The sequence below is a fragment of the Benincasa hispida genome, chromosome 9 (assembly GCF_009727055.1).
Source record: "Benincasa hispida cultivar B227 chromosome 9, ASM972705v1, whole genome shotgun sequence".
Lineage (NCBI taxonomy): Eukaryota > Viridiplantae > Streptophyta > Magnoliopsida > Cucurbitales > Cucurbitaceae > Benincasa > Benincasa hispida.
The window spans coordinates 67,392,239-67,411,189 of NC_052357.1; the positions used below are offsets into that span (position 1 = coordinate 67,392,239).

Consider the following 18,951-nt stretch of genomic DNA (forward strand, 5'->3'; position numbering starts at 1 on the left):
CTAAAATAGAATTTATGCTTCACTTAATTGTAAATTTAATTTACTATCCCAAATTCAAGTAATTTTTTTTCAAAAAATTGAAATATACTCAATTCTTCATGTGAATTTGAAGTAGAATTTTGATTTGTCATTCTCTTTCCTTCGACTTTGATTTGGTGAATGCTTGGAGTGTGCCTATATTTTGATTTGAGAACACTTAGATTATGTAAGGTCTTGACATTGAGATGAAATTTTGTTGGTACCCAAATCTTGGCTTGAATTTGGAATAGTAATTTTTGTGATTAGACATAAAATTTAGAGCATGTCAAATTTTGACTCGAGAAATAATTGATTTTGGATATAATTTTTGTTCAATCCAATACTATGGTTTGGATTTGAGTCCCCCACTTATACAAAAATTTGGAATAAAACCAAATTCTGATGCGAAAATTATAAGAGTTTCATACCAATTTCAGCTTGATTTAATTTGAATCTTACCAAATTTTGATTTATATTGGGGTGGGATTTCTGAGACCTATCCAAATTGGGTAGAATAATTTGAAGCTTTCCTTTTGAATTGGAGTAAGTAAAATAATAATAATAATAAATCTAACCATTTGAATTTTGCACAACACTTTTTTGGGAACATAATCCTAATTTCAACTCAAATTTGAGTTTTAAACTTCGTCAACCACCAAGAATCAAAGGATATAGTTAATAAAATCTAATTAACTAGATTTTATTTGAATTTTTTATTTGCTATTTTTCTTCTATAAATAGCAGTTGCTTGGATGACAATACTATGGTTGAGGATCTCTGCTGGTAGGGAAATTATAAAGATATTCTCTGCCGTCGATGACCTCCGATTAAGAAGTGCTTTACAATTGCATGGCTTCCATACTTTTCTTTCGAAGTTCATCTTCTCCAGAAAAGGAAAAAAAAGTTTTTTTTTTTAGTATTTCTTTTCTAGATTTAGACTTTCTTTCTTTCCTTCTGCTTTTATTTTATTAACTTTTTTTTTGCTAATAAGCTCGTTGCCAACCATTCTTTCATGTTTGATGTTATCGTCGTTGAGTTGTTCGTGGGTGGCCATAGCCGAGATCGACATCGTCCAATTCAATCGGCTCCCCTTCAGCCGCGCTCCATGACCCAGACTAGATCCGCCGCACCTATACTTTTTTTTTTAGTCGTTGATGCAGCCGTGGTCTGCATAGTTCATTGCGGATGATGGTGGGCTTTGGCTCGTCACCGAAGTTGAGATGGTGTGTGAAATGGGGAGAGAGTAGAGGGTGTGAGGAAAAAGATGGGGGGCGAATGTGTGTGTAAAGAAAAAAAAAATGTAGGGCTTTTCTTTCTTTCTTTCTTCTTTTTTCCTTTCTTCCTTTCTTCCTTTTTGTTTTTTCTTCTTTTCCTCTTTTCTTCTTTTTTTTTTTTAAAAATAATTTTTTTTATGTGCGACTGAACTTAAATTTCTTTAAGTTGCCTATGTACTTTTTATAATGATAGGGATCAAGTCGTAACGTAGTTCGTACAATTTTTTTTAGAGGGGGCTCACATTTTAAGATCATGCGGACTAGGAGCATCATGCAGTTGCTCTTATTTCATCATGGTTTTGATCATCCTCTTCATTTGTAGGATTCATTAATATGATGAGTTTTGGCTTCACTATCAAGAAACCTTCTGTACATATGTGAACAGAAAAATTTCTCTTCATGCGTGAAAGGACACGACTGTGAATCTTTTCGCCATTGTTTTCTTCATGGAATGATGTCGCCTTCAAGATTTTCATCCTTCCTTTATGTTGATCGCTTGTTGTCTTGAGATGATCAAAAGCAGATGCTGAAGGTTGATCTCTCTTTGATGTGGATATACTTAGCCTTTTGAAGGCTGAAGTTTGAGTAGAAGTAGTTGTTAGACATTGGTCTTCTTCTCCTACCGTGGCCATGCTCAATCTTTGAAAGATTGAAGATCGAGCACTTGAAGACTTAATACGATCGAAGACAAAAGTTCTTTGCTTCATTTCTTCTGAGTCATTGACTTTTTCGACAGTTATATGATTGTTGTCGACTTCCACTATACCGACAGTGTGACATGCAATAACTTCTTATACTTTTTATGGATGCATATTGAGAAAGTTTCTTGGGATAAATTCTGCCAAAGTTGTCGGCCGTCGGAATCGAGGAAAGTCCTTGTTTTCTTTCTTAGCAGGCTTAGGCTTCCATGTCATATTTTTGCCTTTATTTTTATGAGTCTTGTTCCTTCTTCTATGGCTTCGATAGACACGCGACTCTTTTTGGGTGGAGTTTGGTTGTCTTCTTTTTCGACGAGTCACAACTATCCACTATTTGTTGTCATCTTAACAAGCTCATCTTTCTTTCTGGAATTTGTTGTCTGAATCTCTTGCTGGAACCGAACAAATATAGGCTCGAAGGTTCAAAACTGGATCAGGCTTTGTCTTTGAGCATGGGACACGGACAGTGTTGGAACACTTGAAGTCGCCGCTACTGTGCGTGATTTGTCTAAGCTACTTCATCCAAATCTAGCTCAATCTTCTTTTCACGAGCCAACTTTAGAATTCGTTCTTTCAGTACGAAGCACCTTTCAACTGGGTGACTAACGACTCGATGATACTTATAGTAGTTAGGATCATCTACTTTTCTTGCTTGTTCCGACCGCTTGCATTCTAACAGCTGAATAAGTTACTTCTCTTGCAGTTGCTCCAACATATCTGCCACATCAGAGTCAGAGAATGGATAAACATTCTCTTGTCTTTCTTTAAGAGTTGGATGACTCTTCTCGCCCTCATTGTGCCTTCTTTCAAATTTTATTTGTTTTCCTTTGGAGGAAAATTTCAGCGGGGTCACATGAATGACCATATATTCTTTTGTGGCATTATCCATGATCTTTTCAGTGCCCTTGGCTTCATTCTTGTATTTTTTTCCCTTCAGGGACTAGGAAATCTTTAGTTCCTCTGTTGGCGATGCTCAGCTCCATATCATGAGTGCGTGTTGCTAACTCCTCAAACGTACAAGGTTTTATCCCTGAATGTAGAGAAGCTCCCAGTGCATGCCTTGAGTGCACATCTCCACTGCAGATAATTCAGTGAATCTATCTTTGCAATCCAGACTTAAAGCTCTCCATCAGTTGATGTAATCGATGACTGTCTTTCCCTTCCACTGTTTGGTATTCGTCAACTCCATCATGCTAACAATGCGCCTTATATTGTAGAAGTGATTTAGGAACTCCTTTTCTAGTTGTTCCCAACTGTCAATCACTTATGGCTCCAAATCAGTATACCAATCGAAAACATTTCCTTTCAAGGTACGGACGAACTGCTTGACTAGTTGGTCTCCTCTGGTTCCTGCATTTTCACAGGTTTTTATAGTTGGAGATTGACTCGACTCAGTGGTTTCTCGAGTCTGTATTTGATGTCTTAAAGCAGCAATTTCATGATCTCGCTCTTCAACAACTTTTGTTAGGAAATTTATCTTCCTTTCCATCTCTGCCATGGCTGACTCAACCATTATGTCAGTCACCATGATAGATACTACATCAAAGTACGATTCTTTATCTGATGGATCAATAGAAAAAACATAGCCGTCGAACAAGGGATTTTCTCTAATAATGATCCCACCTTTAGTAGATTCCATTAGTTTTTCCATGAAGATAGAGCTTATGTAAGTATCGCTTGCGATGTTAGCTTTGAATACAACTTTCTTTGGTGCCATTTGTAGGTTTATTGATTTGGATGACGAGAGAGAGATGAGAGGTAGAGAGGTCCCATCAGGCGTGCCAATTTGTTCGNCAATCGAAAACATTTCCTTTCAAGGTACGGACGAACTGCTTGACTAGTTGGTCTCCTCTGGTTCCTGCATTTTCACAGGTTTCGGTGAAGTGTGCAACATGTTGTTTTGGATTGCCCTTTCCATCGAACTACTGAAACTTTTGAGGTTGATACCTAACTGGTATTCTCAGGTTGTCGATTCTCTTGGTGTATGGCTTAGAGTATATAAAGGAAGTTTGCAACGGTTCTTCGTACTGAGCTCTTATGGAGTTTGTGATCATTTCCTGTAGCTGTTGAACTGACGGGGAGGCAACAGAGGTAGATTGTGGTGGCTGACTTTCCTGCAAGACAGTCTTCCCTTTGTTGTAGCTGGAGATTGACTTGACTCAGTAGTATCTTGAGCCTGTATTTGATCTTTAAAGCAGTGATTTCATGATCTCGCTCCTCTACAACCTTCATTAGAAGATTTATCTTTACCTCCATCTCTGCCATGGTCGACTCAATCGTTACGTCAGTCCTCATGACATACACTACGTCAAAATGTGATTCTTTCTCTGATAGATCAGTAGCAGAAGCATAGTTTTCAAACAAGGGATTTTCTCTGATGACGATCCCGCCTTTAGGAAATTCCATCAATTGGTCCCAGATTTCCTCCGTGATGATAGAGCTTATGTAAGTGTTGCTTGCGACGGTAGCTTTGGATGCAACTTTCTTTAGTGCCATTTGTAGATTTGTTGACTCGGATGACGAGAGAGATATGAGAGGTAAAGAGGTCCCACCGGACGTGCCAATTTATTCGCACGAGATTTCAAGAGAAATTTATTTCGTGGAACTTGAACTTTGTATTTGTATTAATTTTGTGGAAAGTGAGTACAATCTCCAATATATAATATTTTGATGCTTTCAAAATAAACTATAGTCTTTAAGCTTGTTTATCTTATTAGATGATAGACCTTTGAGCTTGATGATCTTTTTGGATGATCGGCCTTTGGGCTTGTTAATCTTCTTGGATGATCGGCCTTCGAGCTTGTTGATATTCTTGGAGGATTATTGTTCGTATGAGGCTTCCGGAGAAACTTATTTCGTGGAGTTGAACTTGAGTTGGTGTTGATGTTGAGGTTGATTTGATGCGATGTGGTTCAATCTCTAGTACTTGATCTTCTGATTCTCTCTCGATTAGGTGGATGTGCTTAACTTGAGGAAGAAAAATACCGTACGTTCTTGAAGTAGAAGTCTCAGAAGAGTGCTTGTATCTTCAAAGGACTTCAGTCTTCAGAATGCTCGTATCTCCAAAGGACTTCAGCCTTCAAGTCAGATTGCTTGAATCTTCAAAGGATTCCGGTCTTCAGAACTTTGATATGTCTTCTGATCTTTAGAGCTTTAGTGTCTTTTGATCTTCAGAGTTTTGATATGTCTTTTGATCTTCAGAGCTTTAGTGTCTTCTGATCCTCATAGCTTTGGAGGAGTTATGTTCTTCAGAGCTTTGGAGCTTCTTACTTCAGATCTTCAGAGAGATTTTGCTTTCAATTCCTTCTACCCCTAAAATGAAGAGATAAAACCTATATTTATAGAGGTTTCTCAGAGGCTTTATATGGGCTTGGGTTTAAACTTCAATTTGGCCCAAATTTTCACAATGGGCTTGAATTTGGGTTGGGCCGACGGACTTTAATTACTCGACCCGATCTAACTTATAATTTTTTCAATAGGCTCGGGCTTTCATTAATGATGTGGCAACTTGTGATTTGCCGAAATTTATCATTCAACACATGCATCATGCTAATTAAGTTATGCTCGTTTTGACTATAACCTAAATTTCAGGAGTTATAGTGTATATAATTTAAGTAAATTTTAACATAAATAGAGGTGCCAAGAATTTTGATTCATTCTCCCGATACTTGTAATATCTTATCTAAAATAATCGATAAATTTAAAGATGGTAATACAACTTAATTAAAGAATTTTAACCCGTACATATTTAATCCAATAGACATGTCAGTATGAACATGACTCCATTGTCATCTAGTGTGTTTTCGGATGCTTTTCTTCTTTTTGAACTTGCTATTTGCTCGTTTTTTTTTTCCATTGTCCCTAGCTGTGGGGGTTTTGGTTTCTTTTCTCTGGCTTCCTCTTGGGTGGTTTGAGGTTTTTTTGTGTTTATGTTTGGATTTTATCTTGTTGGCTTTGTTTGTGTATTGTTGTCCCGTCTTTACTTGTGTTTTGTTGTTTTGATGCTTTGATCTCAGGCTGTGAGATCCCTTTTGTTGTTATAAAATAGTATCATCTATTCTAAAAAAACATTACTCCATTGTCATAAAACCTAACCTTTCATTGCAGGTTTAAATCTCTCCTTCCACACATATTTGAACTAAAAAACCAAATACACATGAAATATTGAATTTCATTTGTTCAAGATTTCATTTCTATTAATATATCTTTTTTTTTTCTTCCGTTAACATTTCTTCACACATTTATCAGGAATCATATCAATTTTAAACAAACTGGGGAAAGAACAAAAAAAAAAAAAGAAAAAAAAGAAAAAAAGAAAAAGAAAAAGAAAAAGAAAATATAACTTTAGAATTTAAAACATTTAAAAAGCAAAATAAGACAACAAAGTATAAAAGCCAAATAGTTGAGAAGAGTAATTTTCTCAAAGCCTTAACAATATAGGAATGACTGAGACCAACATAGTTTATGGATTATATATTTATTCTCTCTTTAATCTACAAAATACAAATCTTTAATCATTCTCATCTATTGCACTAAAACACCAAAATGTGGGGATGAAATGAAAATTCAAAATTTTGCAGTTTGATGTAAGATGTATATCTGTTTGGATTGGCCATAAAAATAATATTAAAAAAATTATATTTTGACTCGAGAAATAAAAGTAGGTATAAAACTAGGTAAAACAACTCAAATTCGTTCATACAAAGTGTAAATTGGTTGAAAATTTGAAATTTTACTCGTATTCAAATTCGAGTATTGAGAAAAGAAAAATGTCATCGATTGAGATACCCAATCATATTTAAAAGGCTGTTAAAGATTCGAATTTTAAATACTCATTTTTATTAATGATGAAAATTATGTACATTTGTATAGATGAACATCGATCGGTCAGAGTCGGTTTCCGATCAAATCACCACCGAACCGACTATGGACAGTTTACTAAATATTCAAATCGACCTTGACTGTCGAGGAGTAAAATTCGATCTATCGATTAGTTATTGGTCAGTTTTATTATCTGACCTTTTTTTTTTTGAAATTTTTCAAAATCAACACCGATCGATTGTACTATTTTTCGGTCGATCGGTTCAGTTTTTTCAATCTATTATGTTCAAATAGACGATAAAAATATAACATTTAAAAGCTCTAATTTTTTAATTAAAGAAATAAAAATAGCTATGAAGCCAGGTCAAATGATTGTTTTTTTCTTTTTTTTTTTTAAAAAAAAGGTTGAAAATTTGGAAATTGTACGTATTTAAAATTTAGAGTGTTGAAGAAAGAGAAAACGCCACCGGCAAAGGCACCCACTGGTGGACTATGTTGACAAAAAAGGACAGAAAGTAGGAGGCAAGTGGGGCCCCCGCTCCCATGTGAACCGGTTGCTAGCCGTCCGATTTCTTTTCATTTTACTAATCCGAAACCAATCGTCCGCGTTCCGTCCCCACTTCCAACGTTCGACTCATTTTCATTTTTCCATTTAAATTATAAAAATACCTTTAATCTTTATTATTTATTTTCAAAATATCCATATACTTTTAAATTTTTTAATGTTACCTATGAACCTCTATAAGCTTTTTAAAACTATTTTTATCCTCCATTTAAATTCAAGAAAGTATAAAAAATAATTTTAAATATTTTAAATAATAATTTTAAATTAATTATTTTTTTGGAACGACAAAGATTTGAAAATAATGTATTTTAACTTTTTTATTTGGATGATAACCGAAAAGGAAAATAAAGTTAAGAATTTATTATAAGTTTTATGATGTGTTAATTTGAAAATTAGAATTTGACAAGGTTAATTGAGTAATTTATTTTTATATTTATTAAATCCTACAAAATTGTAGCATTTTAGTTAGGATTTTTTTTGTCTTTTTAATCAAATAGATTTTGAAATCACTTTAAATTTTAAAATCATTATATTTTCTACACCAAGCATTAGAATCCATTTGAAATCTATTATGCATTGAAATCTCTCAAAATCATGGATTTTAAACCAATCATTAAAGTAGAATTATTTAAAACTTAGAAAGAAAAATTGAAACACAAAATGACAATAATGAACATAAATTCTAATCACCATACATTTGATAATGGTCAATGTCATATTGTTCCAAATTTTGTTTTTTTTATCTTATTTGTTAATTATTTTTTTTTAATTTTTAAAAATTTAAAACCTATTTACTCACATTATTCTTATAATAATTTACAATTTTTAAATATAATAATTAAATTTTTAGTCTATTTCTAAAAATTTATATATATATATATTTTAAAATTTCAAAATTTAGTTTGATTTTTAAAAATTAGGAAAGATTTAATATTAAAAAATTAAAACTAAAAATCAAACCGTTACCAACTTAGTTTGGTAGCATTTATGAAAATTTAGAGATAATAGTGTAATTCTAACAAAATACGTAGGACGTTTTTGAAATAGGATAAAAATAAAAGTTTATGATACTTTATTATAATTTAGCGTAATTTTTTATTTTAAAAAGAAAACAAAAACCCAGGTGCCACGTATGCTGTCCGTTGCCTTTTTCACGGCGCCCACTTCAAGTACGTGCCTCTTTAATTTCGGTCTAATTAATGAATTATTTACAAAAAAAAAAAAAAAAAAACTCACACAATAACATGGCGTCGTTTCACTTAATGTCAATTTTTTTAAAAAAATATGAAAAGATGGAATCTAAACTAAAAAAGGAAAAAAGAAAAGAAAAAAAGCTCGCGATGGAGTACCACCATAAGCAGTAGCCCCTTGGTTTCCAGTGGGTTTCAGAGCTTAAAAAAGCTTGCTGTGGAAGCAAACTTTTTTTCCTCGATTTTTTCTTCAAATCTCGTACTCATTTGTGTTCTTTCTCGATCTTCTCTCTCTATTTCTTTCAATCTGTGTGATTTACCGAGCGGCATTGCCTTTTTTGTCGACATTTTTCGTGCAGCGAGCTCTGCGCCTTTGATTCTAGTGTGAGTTCGTGGTAATTTCTGATGAGGATTTTAGCTTGAGCTGTAGTAGAATCGTCATTGATTTGATTTTGGCGGTTGCACCATTCGGAAACTGAACAGGAGGTGGTAGAATGTTTACCGAAGGACTCGATAAAAGTGCCCTTCGATGGGTTCGCGAGGTTTTGTTCTGTTGCAATCAATATTATTTCTATTGTTATTTTTTGAAATCTCTTTTTGTGATTCTTCTTGCTTGTTTTCATACTTTTGAGTTCTGAGTGCGGAAATTTCTGCAATTAGTTGATTTCTTAAAATTTTGAGTTTATATTTATATTTTTGGTTTAATTTGACAGAAGGATGACACATTTAGTACTTCAAATTTGAGGTATCGAGCCGATCCGATTGCCGGCGTCGGAGTGGGTACTGGAGCAAGGGGTTTTGGATTGCCACCGCCGTCGAACTTTAGAAGTGGGCACTTGCCGGCGAGTGCCATTCCGGTCTCGAGAGCCATTTCTGGTCGTGTGGACGATAGTGCTTCTGCTTCAGAGAATGACATGTCTACTGATTCTGAAGAGGATGTTTATGGGGTTAGATATTCCTTAGACTCATCTCCCCAACACAACAGAGTTCCAAATCGTTCTACTTATAGATATGGAAATTCCTTGCAAGGAAGATCGAATAATGGCAGTGATTACTTTTTCTCTGATGTTAGTTCGTCGAGGGAAACGTTGGTTGGTGGTCATAGGCAAATGGCTGATAGGATGACCAGTAAAAATGGGAGGTACCCAACTAAGCAAAATGGTTTTACAGAAGACGATTCTTCGGATTCTGCTGCTAGTTCTGAATTTTCTACAACACAAGTGGGGGGAAGTATTAATGGGGCTATGCCCAGGAATAGAACTTCCATGGCATCAGAGGGATACTCGTCAAGCCTGCCATCACGTGTGAATGTGGGAAATGCACCTAAAAAGGTTTACATTTCTTTGAAACTAAGCTTGTGAGGCACGAGAAGTGATTTTGGCGATTTCTGTATAAATGTGTATGTTGCTTGAAATGAGCTCAAAGTTCTGTTGCTTGAAACAAATTTCATTATGAGAAATAGAGAATTAGGAGGGTACATAGACCTCCGCAGTAATCCGGTCTCGAGTCCAGCATATCTGAATGCCCATTCTTTGACATTCGCACCGATGTGTTTTTGTAGGTTTTCTTTGATTTCTATTCTTAAGAACTGGAGCAGTCTTTTGTAATCTTGTTGTTCTTGTTTTGGTTGCTCTTTTGTTTGGGCTGTTTTTCCAACACTCGTCTTAATGAAAGTTGGTACCTTATAATATAAAGCCTAGTAGAAAGGGAGATGCACCATTTTCATAGTCAAATGCTGCTTCTGGGGGTGTAAGGAATGTCCTGGTAGTGAGGCTAACAAATAGACTTCCCCTCCTCCGTTTTTCTAAATTATTACTATAATTTGTTGCTGTTTGAAACCACTCTCCAACATATTTTGTCTTCAATCTCTGTATGTGCTGACTTAGTCGTTCTGCAGGATTTACAGAATGGAAGGTTTTCTGATGACGATGACGAAGATGACATTCCCAGTGCCCCTCCTTTTTTTGCTTCATCGCAGGAAATTAAACAATGTGCTGAAAAAAGTCAAGATGTGAAGTTTGATGGCACACGTGATCATAAAGCTCCATCTGGAGTTGCAGTGCCGCAAGGAAATAAGAGCAGTGACCAGTTTGTCAGGTTGGTTTATGTATTTAATATCTTTTTCAAAAGAATTTTCCCCTTAAACTGTCTAAAAAAATATCTGTTTTACAGCCGTCTTTGTTATCCATAAACAAATCTGAATTGTGCCTTTTCCTTTCATGTTGACATCGATTCATTGTTATAACTTATTGTTTATTCTAGAAGTTGGGATGTGATGTATTATCATCTCCTTGCTCTTTTTGCAGACCAGTGAATTCGGAAGCTGCGGGCAGTTCTGGATCGGCTCGCCTCCCCACATTTAATGCAAGGTTTTGCCAACTAAACTGTCTAGGTTTTATTATCGATGACAGACTATCTTCATTTAGTTTTCTTATGGGGTTTTTAATTCCAATATCTCAGTGCTTTAGGGCCTTGGCATGCAGTCATAGCATATGATGCATGCGTGCGATTATGTCTTCATGCTTGGGCAATGGAAAATATGGAAGCCCCGATGTTTTTGGAAAATGAATGTGCAGTATTACGAGATGCATTTGGGTAGGCTCATTCTCTTTTCATTTGGCTTCGTACAATTTTTCCACTATATGCCATGCAAATAATCTTGAGTTAAAAAGTTGCACTTCATTGCCTTTACCAATTTACACCTCCATCCATATGATGCAGTTTACGGCAAATACTCTTACAGTCAGAGGATGAATTGCTGGTGAAACACACTTCAGAACTTGCCAATGAGGGAGCTCCGACCAAACCAAAGAAAACTATAGGCAAAATAAAGGTGCAAGGTAAAGTGCATGATAGTCATTAAAGCCTCATTATTCAGGTGGCATGTGACAAGGGATGTGATCTAAAGATTTTTTATCGTGCAGTGCGGAAAGTGAAGATGGGGCTGGATCCACCAACGGGCTGTAATATTTTAGCTTTAAGACCACCTGCTGTAACCCTAGAAACCATCAAGTATCAATTTTCCAGCTTTCAGTCAGCAGTAGCCTCTGGATGGCATGCTTTGCATAAAATTCGTGTTGCACCACGAATACCTCCAAACAGTTCTCTATCAAGACAAAGCATGGCATATGTGCATGCAAGCACCCAGTACATCAAGCAGGTGTCCAAAGTTCTAAAAGCGGGTGTAACAACCCTGCGCAGCAGTTCATCATCTTATGAAGTGGTGCAAGGTAATGCCTGTACTTATAAATTATGCTTTTGAACGTACCTGTGGAAACAACTTTTACGTGATTAGTTTTCCATATTGAAAGTAGATGCTATTTAGGTTGTTGTTAATTGTATTAGAATAAGTAACAATTGATTAATTATTGTTGAAGTTTTTTTAGTTCTGCTCCTTGAGTACATAAGCTATATTTACAATGAGCCCTTGAACATGTGCTCTTCCACTGATGGGTTGAGCATATGCATTCCTTGTTCATATTTATACTGGATCTTAAAATCTTTTGTCCACTTAAATTTTATTTTCATGTTATTCCCCTGGTGAATCCCTTCTTTTGCTGTCATCAGAAACGTACCCATGTTTACTAAGACTGAAAAGTTTAGCTGAGGAAGATGCCGTCAAAATGCAGGCTGGATCAGGAGAAACTCATGTTTTGTATGTTATTTGCTCATGTATCATTCTGCAGTTAGGAATCTTGTTCAGAAAATTACTGACAACTTTACAGTTTTCCAGATGGTCTTGGTGATGATCTAATTATTGAAGTTCAGGATTCCAATGGAAAGCATATTGGTCGTGCTCTCCTGCAAATAGCTGCCATTACTGATAACCCAGTAAAATTTCTTTTGAGCCTGAGAATAATTTGAGTTTAACAGTAATTAAACTATGCTGTCTCGTAGTCAAAATTTATACGAAAGTTGAATGCAGGCAGATAAATTACGTTGGTGGTCTATTTATCGTGAGCCTGAACATGAACTCGTGGGCAAAATTCAACTTTACGTAAATTACTCAGCAAGTGCAGATGACAATAGTCACCCAAAGGTATGTTATTAAATAAAGTGCCTGTTGTGTGTGTGTTTTAATAGATTGCTTAAGTCAACTTTTCTTCCCCTTCCTTTAGCCATGTGGCCCATGTAACTTTTTTCATTTTAAGTATTCCACTCTTTTTCCATCATTTGATAATGCACCGAGTCCCCATGAAGTCACCAAATCTAGTAAAAACAGATCTTACCCAATTGTTTTGATTGCACTTTTCTGATTTCTGAGCTTCTTCATGATTTTAAGAAGCAGTATTCTTCAAGCTGATCTCAATTAGCTCTCTTTGGCCTATTTGTGCTTGGTCTGAACTTGTTATCAAGAAGAAATGTTTTAGGAAATCTTAAAATCTCAAGGAAGAATTTGCTTTTAAATTATTTGAAGTTTGAACATACCATAAATATTATCTTTTTGTTTGTTCCTAGTGCGGTTCTGTGGCAGAAACAGTAGCATACGACTTAGTTCTTGAGGTTTCCATGAAAGTTCAGCATTTTCAACAGAGGAACCTTTTGTTGCATGGATCCTGGAAATGGCTTTTGACAGAGTTTGCATCATACTATGGCATTTCAGAAGTATATACCAGATTAAGGTAACAGGGCTATGTTAAGTTAAGTTAATTACTTATTCTACTAAAATGGCTGACAAGTGTCACCGTGAATGTAGTTATTCACCATTCACCATATGATGAATATTGATTGTAGCTTATACATGTTAAGCTATTAACGTACCTTCATTATGGTTAATAGATATCTTTCGTATATCATGGATGTGGCCACACCAACAGCTGACTGCCTAACTTTGGTGTATGACTTGCTCATGCCTGTTGTTATGAAGGGCCATGACAAGAGTACGTTGAGTCATCAAGAGGTAGTAAATCGAGCTTCCCAGCTCAAACCAGTGGATTTTTTTCTTATTACTTATTTTATATGCCAATGTTGTATATGACAACATTTTGCAAATCTTGTTGGTTGCCTCTCAGAACCGAATTTTAGGAGAAACCAGGGATCAAATTGAGCAGATACTTGCTCTTGTTTTTGAGAACTATAAATCACTTGACGAAGCAACTCTCTCGGGTCTTATGGAGATATACAGACCAGCAACGGGGGTTGCAGCGCCTGCTCTAGAACCAGCAGTTAAATTGTACACTCTTCTGCATGATATTCTATCTCCGGAGGTTCAGACTTCCTTGTGCCATTATTTCCAGGTTTTGAGAAACTTCATCTCTGTAGGATGTAGAATTGCATTTGTCAAGTTGAATGTTCAAGTTTACCCTAAGGGCTCATTTTTCCAGGTTGCCGTGAAAAAGAGATCAAGGAGGCACTTGAGTGAAACGGATGAATATATGGGTAACAGTAACGAAGGCAGTTTGGTAGATATGGTTACTATGTCTACTGCTTACCAAAAGATGAAATCGGTGTGCCTTGACATTAGGGGGGAGATATTCTCTGACATTGAGATCCATAATCAACACATACTTCCCAGGTACCATTTTCTGTTCAGTTGTGTACATTTCCCTTTTAGGGCCATGACTGCATCTTATCTATAATCCAAATTTAAGGGGAATTGACTTCATTTGCATCTCTTCAAAAAAACCTCCCACCTTCCCCTTCACCACCGATTCTCTATAGGGCTTGTTTTGGGAACTTCCAAAACAGTTTTATGTTCTTTAGATCGAAAGTTCAAGGAAACATGTTCAAATAACTTCTTTTTTTTTAACAATTGTTTTAGGTTTGAGAAGCTAGCTGACATAAGTTCCTTTGCAGTTTTGTAGACCTACCAAATCTCTCTGCTTCCATATATAGCACAGAGCTTTGCAGTAGATTGCGCTCTTTCCTAATTGCTTGCCCACCAACAGGCCCTTCCCCTTCAGTAGCAGAACTTGTTATTGCGACTGCTGATTTTCAGAGGGATCTTGCCAGATGGAATATTAGGTAACTTTTGTTTTATTCATAAACCTTTTCTTTTTAAAAAAAAAGTTTGGGAAAGACATCTCGATGATCTTGTACATTTCCAACACATTTTTCACTCTGTCAGTCCTGTGAAAGGCGGTGTTGATGCAAAAGAATTGTTCCATTTGTATATTCTGGTGTGGATCCAGGATAAGCGCCTGTCGTTGCTTGAAACATGCAAATTGGATAAGGTCAGTCAAATTAGTTAAGCATAATAATTTTTGTATATTATTTCTTGCTAGCATGAAGCATGTCGAAACCCTATTTCTGTTAAATATAAAGAAAGTACAAGTTTATCTAACAGAAAGGGACATGTAGTCGTAAAAGATGCTATATGTGTAATAAAGGAAATATCTCTGAAATAATTATGTTTTCCTTGCTCACAAACTTAGCTTGAGAGAAATACGCTCAATTTATTTTACTTATCAATTCATGGTTGTGGTAAATATAACTATAAATGCAGGTCAAGTGGTCGGGAGTTAGAACTCAACATTCTACAACACCTTTTGTTGATGAAATGTATGACCGATTAAAGGAAACTTTGAGTGACTATGAGATTTTCATTTGTCGATGGCCAGAGTACACCTTTGTTTTGGAACAAGTAAGTTCATAACATCGTCGTAATCTGTTTTGTTATTTTTTTTGGAAGACAATTTTTTTTGTTATTAACACCATCTTTTATCTCCACATCTATACGATCTGAAAACCATTATGTTTTAAAGCACATCTGATGTCTCATAAAAAAGCACCATTTAATGGTCTGTGTCACTGATGCTGTGATGCAAACACTCCTTATTCTGGCATGCTAGTTATCCACCAGTATTGTTTAAATTCCAACTCTAAATCTTATTCAATTTCAATAACCATTAGCCATCAATTATTTATTAACTAAATACCGTCGGTAAGAACTTGTCTGGAATTTAAGGGTGATATTTATCATGGAAATCATCAAGAAGTTCCGTGGGATCCCATGGAAGTTGAAATGAAACCCCAATTTTCTTTGGAGTGTGTCTGTTATCGATAACCTTGACCAATATTTTCTTGTGGTAACTATATCATTGGTCATTGGGACATGATTTTTGTGGGCATTTATTAACACTTTTTGTAGATCAGCTTAGCCTTAATTTTTTGCATAGGATCCCTCTGTGTAATTGGGCGGTGCAACTGTTTTGTTCTTAGTGTAAGCTTCAGTTCTTATTAAAAAAAAATTGGTTTATCTTCTATCTTCTTTTAAATACTTGTGACATAATAGCTAAATTTTGAAAACAAAAGGCATATGTTTAGAAATTATATTGTTGTTGGTAATTTCTTTTTGATATTTAGCTATGATTTGAGAAACTTTTTTAAAAGCAGATGACGGAACAAAGAAGAATGTCAATAAACATGCCTCATTTTTTATATCAGGGGAAAAATTACTGTTATCTGTACTTGACAATTCAGGCCTTCTCGAAAGGAACAATCCACCCTTTCTCTCCTTCCCTTGGGTCTTCCAGTTCATAAAAAAAAAAAAAAAAAAAAAAAAAAAAAAATTCAGTCACCATCATTTTCTTAGACAGGATCTCCATTTTTCCTTTTCTTCTCCCAGGTCCTTATTTTGTACTCTCGGTCTCATAATCAGAAGAATCTTATTCTATTTAGATTCTTATTTGGATTTCTATAATAGGCTATCGCAGATGTTGAAAAAGCAATAGTCGAGGCATTGGACAAGCAGTATGCTGATGTGTTGGCACCGCTAAAAGAAAACTTAGCACCCAAAAAGTTTGGACTTAAGTATGTCCAGAAACTGGCTAAACGATCTGTCAGCTCTTACACTGTTCCGGATGAGGTAAATTGACACTTAAAATTCAAAGTATTCTTTCATATTTATGCCCCTTGATATTAAAATTCAATGATGATTTCAGCTGGGGATTCTATTAAATTCCATGAAGAGGATGCTTGATGTTCTGCGCCCGAAGATAGAAACGCAATTTAAGCTGTGGGGTTCCTGCATTCCTGAAGGTGGAAATGTAATTCCTGGCGAACGTCTTAGTGAAGTGACAGTCATGCTCAGAGCCAAGTTCAGAAACTATTTGCAAGCAGTCGTGGAGAAGCTTATTGAGAATGTAGGTATCATTTTTCTTAATAGGGTATTTTCTTTAAAAGAAAAAACAGAAGTCTTTTCATTGATTGCTGAAGTAAATTATAAAAATATCATATCCGTGGATAATTGAAAGAAACATACCTTCAGTGTGAAATGAGTGTAGATAAGTTATAATTACAAAAAGTGAAAGATAATTTACTCCCGAGATAAAAGCAAGAAAATATGTATTTTCAATAAAGGAAGATAAATAATCTAGTTGAGACTAAGCAGCATCCGATAGGATACAACTACTCCAATTTTGTTCTAGGTTCCCCTCTTCTTTCTTTGTCGATCGAGCTGGGTTCCCTCATTCCACCCATCCAGCCCTCCCGAAGAATTTGGTACAATCGATGCCACAAAGATAGCCAACTTGATTATCAAAGAACTAAGGAAACAGGCGACAATTTGGCGGCATATAATAAAGGAGCTGAGAGAGAATGATTCAATTCATAGTGGCCACTTACTGAGAATTTAATTTCTTAGGAGTTTTTTTGGCGTCTAATCATTGTAGGGTCAAACAAGTTGTCTTGTGAGATTAGTCGAGGTGAGCACAATCTAGCCTCGATACCCATGGATATAAAAAGAAAAAGAAGATAAATAATCTAGTTTATCGAACTAACAGGAGCAAGTAAACAAAACTGTAAACAACACTTTTGTTGTGGATTCAACCTATACATACATTTTTGCAGAGAAGAGAGACGGAAGTTAAGGCCTACGAATATGGAATTTAGATGGTACATTATGTTATTAATAATCTTGATTTTGACAGTCCCCTTGTCTTCTCTACATTGTCGATTATAATGAGAAATAGTACAGAAGTACGGGATTTTAGATTAAGGACATTTCTTGAAGTATTATCATTGAGATCATCTCTTTTTATCTGCCTTGTTATTTACTGCAGACAAAGTTACAAAGTGCTACAAAGCTGAAAAAGATTCTACAAGACTCCAAGGAAGCTGTGATTGAGTCAGAAATACGAAGCAGGATGCAACCACTGAAAGATCAGTTGTCAAACACAATAAATCATCTTCATACTGTCTTTGAGAGTCATGTATTCATTGCTCTCTGTCGGGGTTATTGGGACCGGATGGGACGGGTAAGATAAAACTAGGTTTCTTTTTACGGTTTTGCTTCGAAGTTGTGCCGAAATTGAGAATTCATGCCAAAATTGAGAATTCATTCTTTCAGATTTTACATTTTTGGATTCTAAATTTTAATATTTGGCGCAGGATGTTCTAAGCTTCATGGAGAACAGGAGAGACAACAGGTCATGGTATAGAGGGTCGCGCATTGCAGTTTCGGTAAGCTGTTACTTTTTTAAGTTACGGTTTTATGGAATATGATAGAACCTAAATATATTGAGATATAAGAGGTAGATAAATTAAGTAATTCAGGGTACTTGGACTTTCCCAATCTTGAGGTAACCAATTTCAAGCCCTAATTCACTCACTAAAATATTACATATCTTCTCCATTCTCCTCCACTTCTATTTATAATCAATAAGTATAACAGGCTCCCTAGCTAATTAACAATATACCCTTAATACTATAATCACACCCTAATACTGTTCGTATCAAAATAGTCAGTTCTCTTTCGGTCAGCATGATAATAACTTCAAATGCTTGATCATTTGCAGGTTCTCGATGATACATTTGCCTCACAAATGCAGCAGTTGCTCGGCAACTCGCTACAAGAGAAAGACCTTGAGCCACCGACCTCGATCACAGAAGTGCGATCGATGCTCTGCAAGGATTAAGGGGGTTAAGGGGAGGCAAACCATATTATATACATGCTCATGCTTGATGGATGTGGGCATATATGCTTTTTTTTTTTTCTCTTTTTTTTTGAAGCAGGAAGAGGCAAGTGCTAACCGACATCTTGTTGGCATGAGGATTTTAGAGGTCAATTTTGATGAGAAGAATGAAAGTTTTCTGTTGAAAGAGAAACATGTGGCTAACTTGCTGATTCCATTTTGTAAAGAAGGGAGTTAGCTTCTCAGCTGCCCCATAATTTTCTCTTCTGGTATCTTCAATTCAATGGTGCACTAACTATATAGAGAAATGTAGATGTATATGTACAACTTTACATAAATATAATTCTTCTGATTGTTTAAAACACTGTATTGGAACATACTCTTCTATGACCTTCATGAGATGAATAAATAACATACTTTACTACGACGACCTTCATTAAATAATAATCAAATTAATAATAATATTGACCAATTGTAAAAACCATCTTTGAATTATGGTGGTAGTTGTATGGACATCATCAAGTTTTTAAT

The 18,951-nt window shown here is 35.5% G+C and overlaps 1 protein-coding gene across 1 annotated transcript; it reads left to right on the forward strand.

The window, feature by feature from the left end:
- The first annotated feature begins 8,684 nt into the window (after positions 1–8,684).
- LOC120086439 lies at positions 8,685–18,784 on the forward strand. Its single transcript, XM_039043088.1, has 22 exons — positions 8,685–9,108; positions 9,280–9,897; positions 10,464–10,663; positions 10,873–10,935; positions 11,027–11,161; positions 11,288–11,406; positions 11,491–11,796; positions 12,134–12,221; positions 12,292–12,397; positions 12,492–12,605; positions 13,025–13,188; positions 13,346–13,466; positions 13,579–13,803; positions 13,891–14,081; positions 14,363–14,530; positions 14,634–14,739; positions 15,012–15,149; positions 16,212–16,373; positions 16,450–16,650; positions 17,569–17,763; positions 17,897–17,968; positions 18,304–18,784. The coding sequence occupies exons 1-22, from the start codon at positions 9,061–9,063 to the stop codon at positions 18,421–18,423; spliced, it is 3,660 nt and encodes a 1,219-aa protein (XP_038899016.1). The 5' UTR covers positions 8,685–9,060; the 3' UTR covers positions 18,424–18,784.
- The last annotated feature ends 167 nt before the right edge of the window (positions 18,785–18,951 follow it).

Excerpts from the sequence above, each read along its gene's own strand:
- LOC120086439 (XM_039043088.1), top strand. The coding sequence starts at position 9,061 with ATGTTTACCGAAGGACTCGATAAAAGTGCCCTTCGATGGGTTCGCGAG. Across the intron at positions 13,189-13,345 it reads GAAGTATATACCAGATTAAG|ATATCTTTCGTATATCATGG; the intron begins GTAACAGGGCTA and ends TATGGTTAATAG. Across the intron at positions 13,804-13,890 it reads CCTTGTGCCATTATTTCCAG|GTTGCCGTGAAAAAGAGATC; the intron begins GTTTTGAGAAAC and ends TCATTTTTCCAG.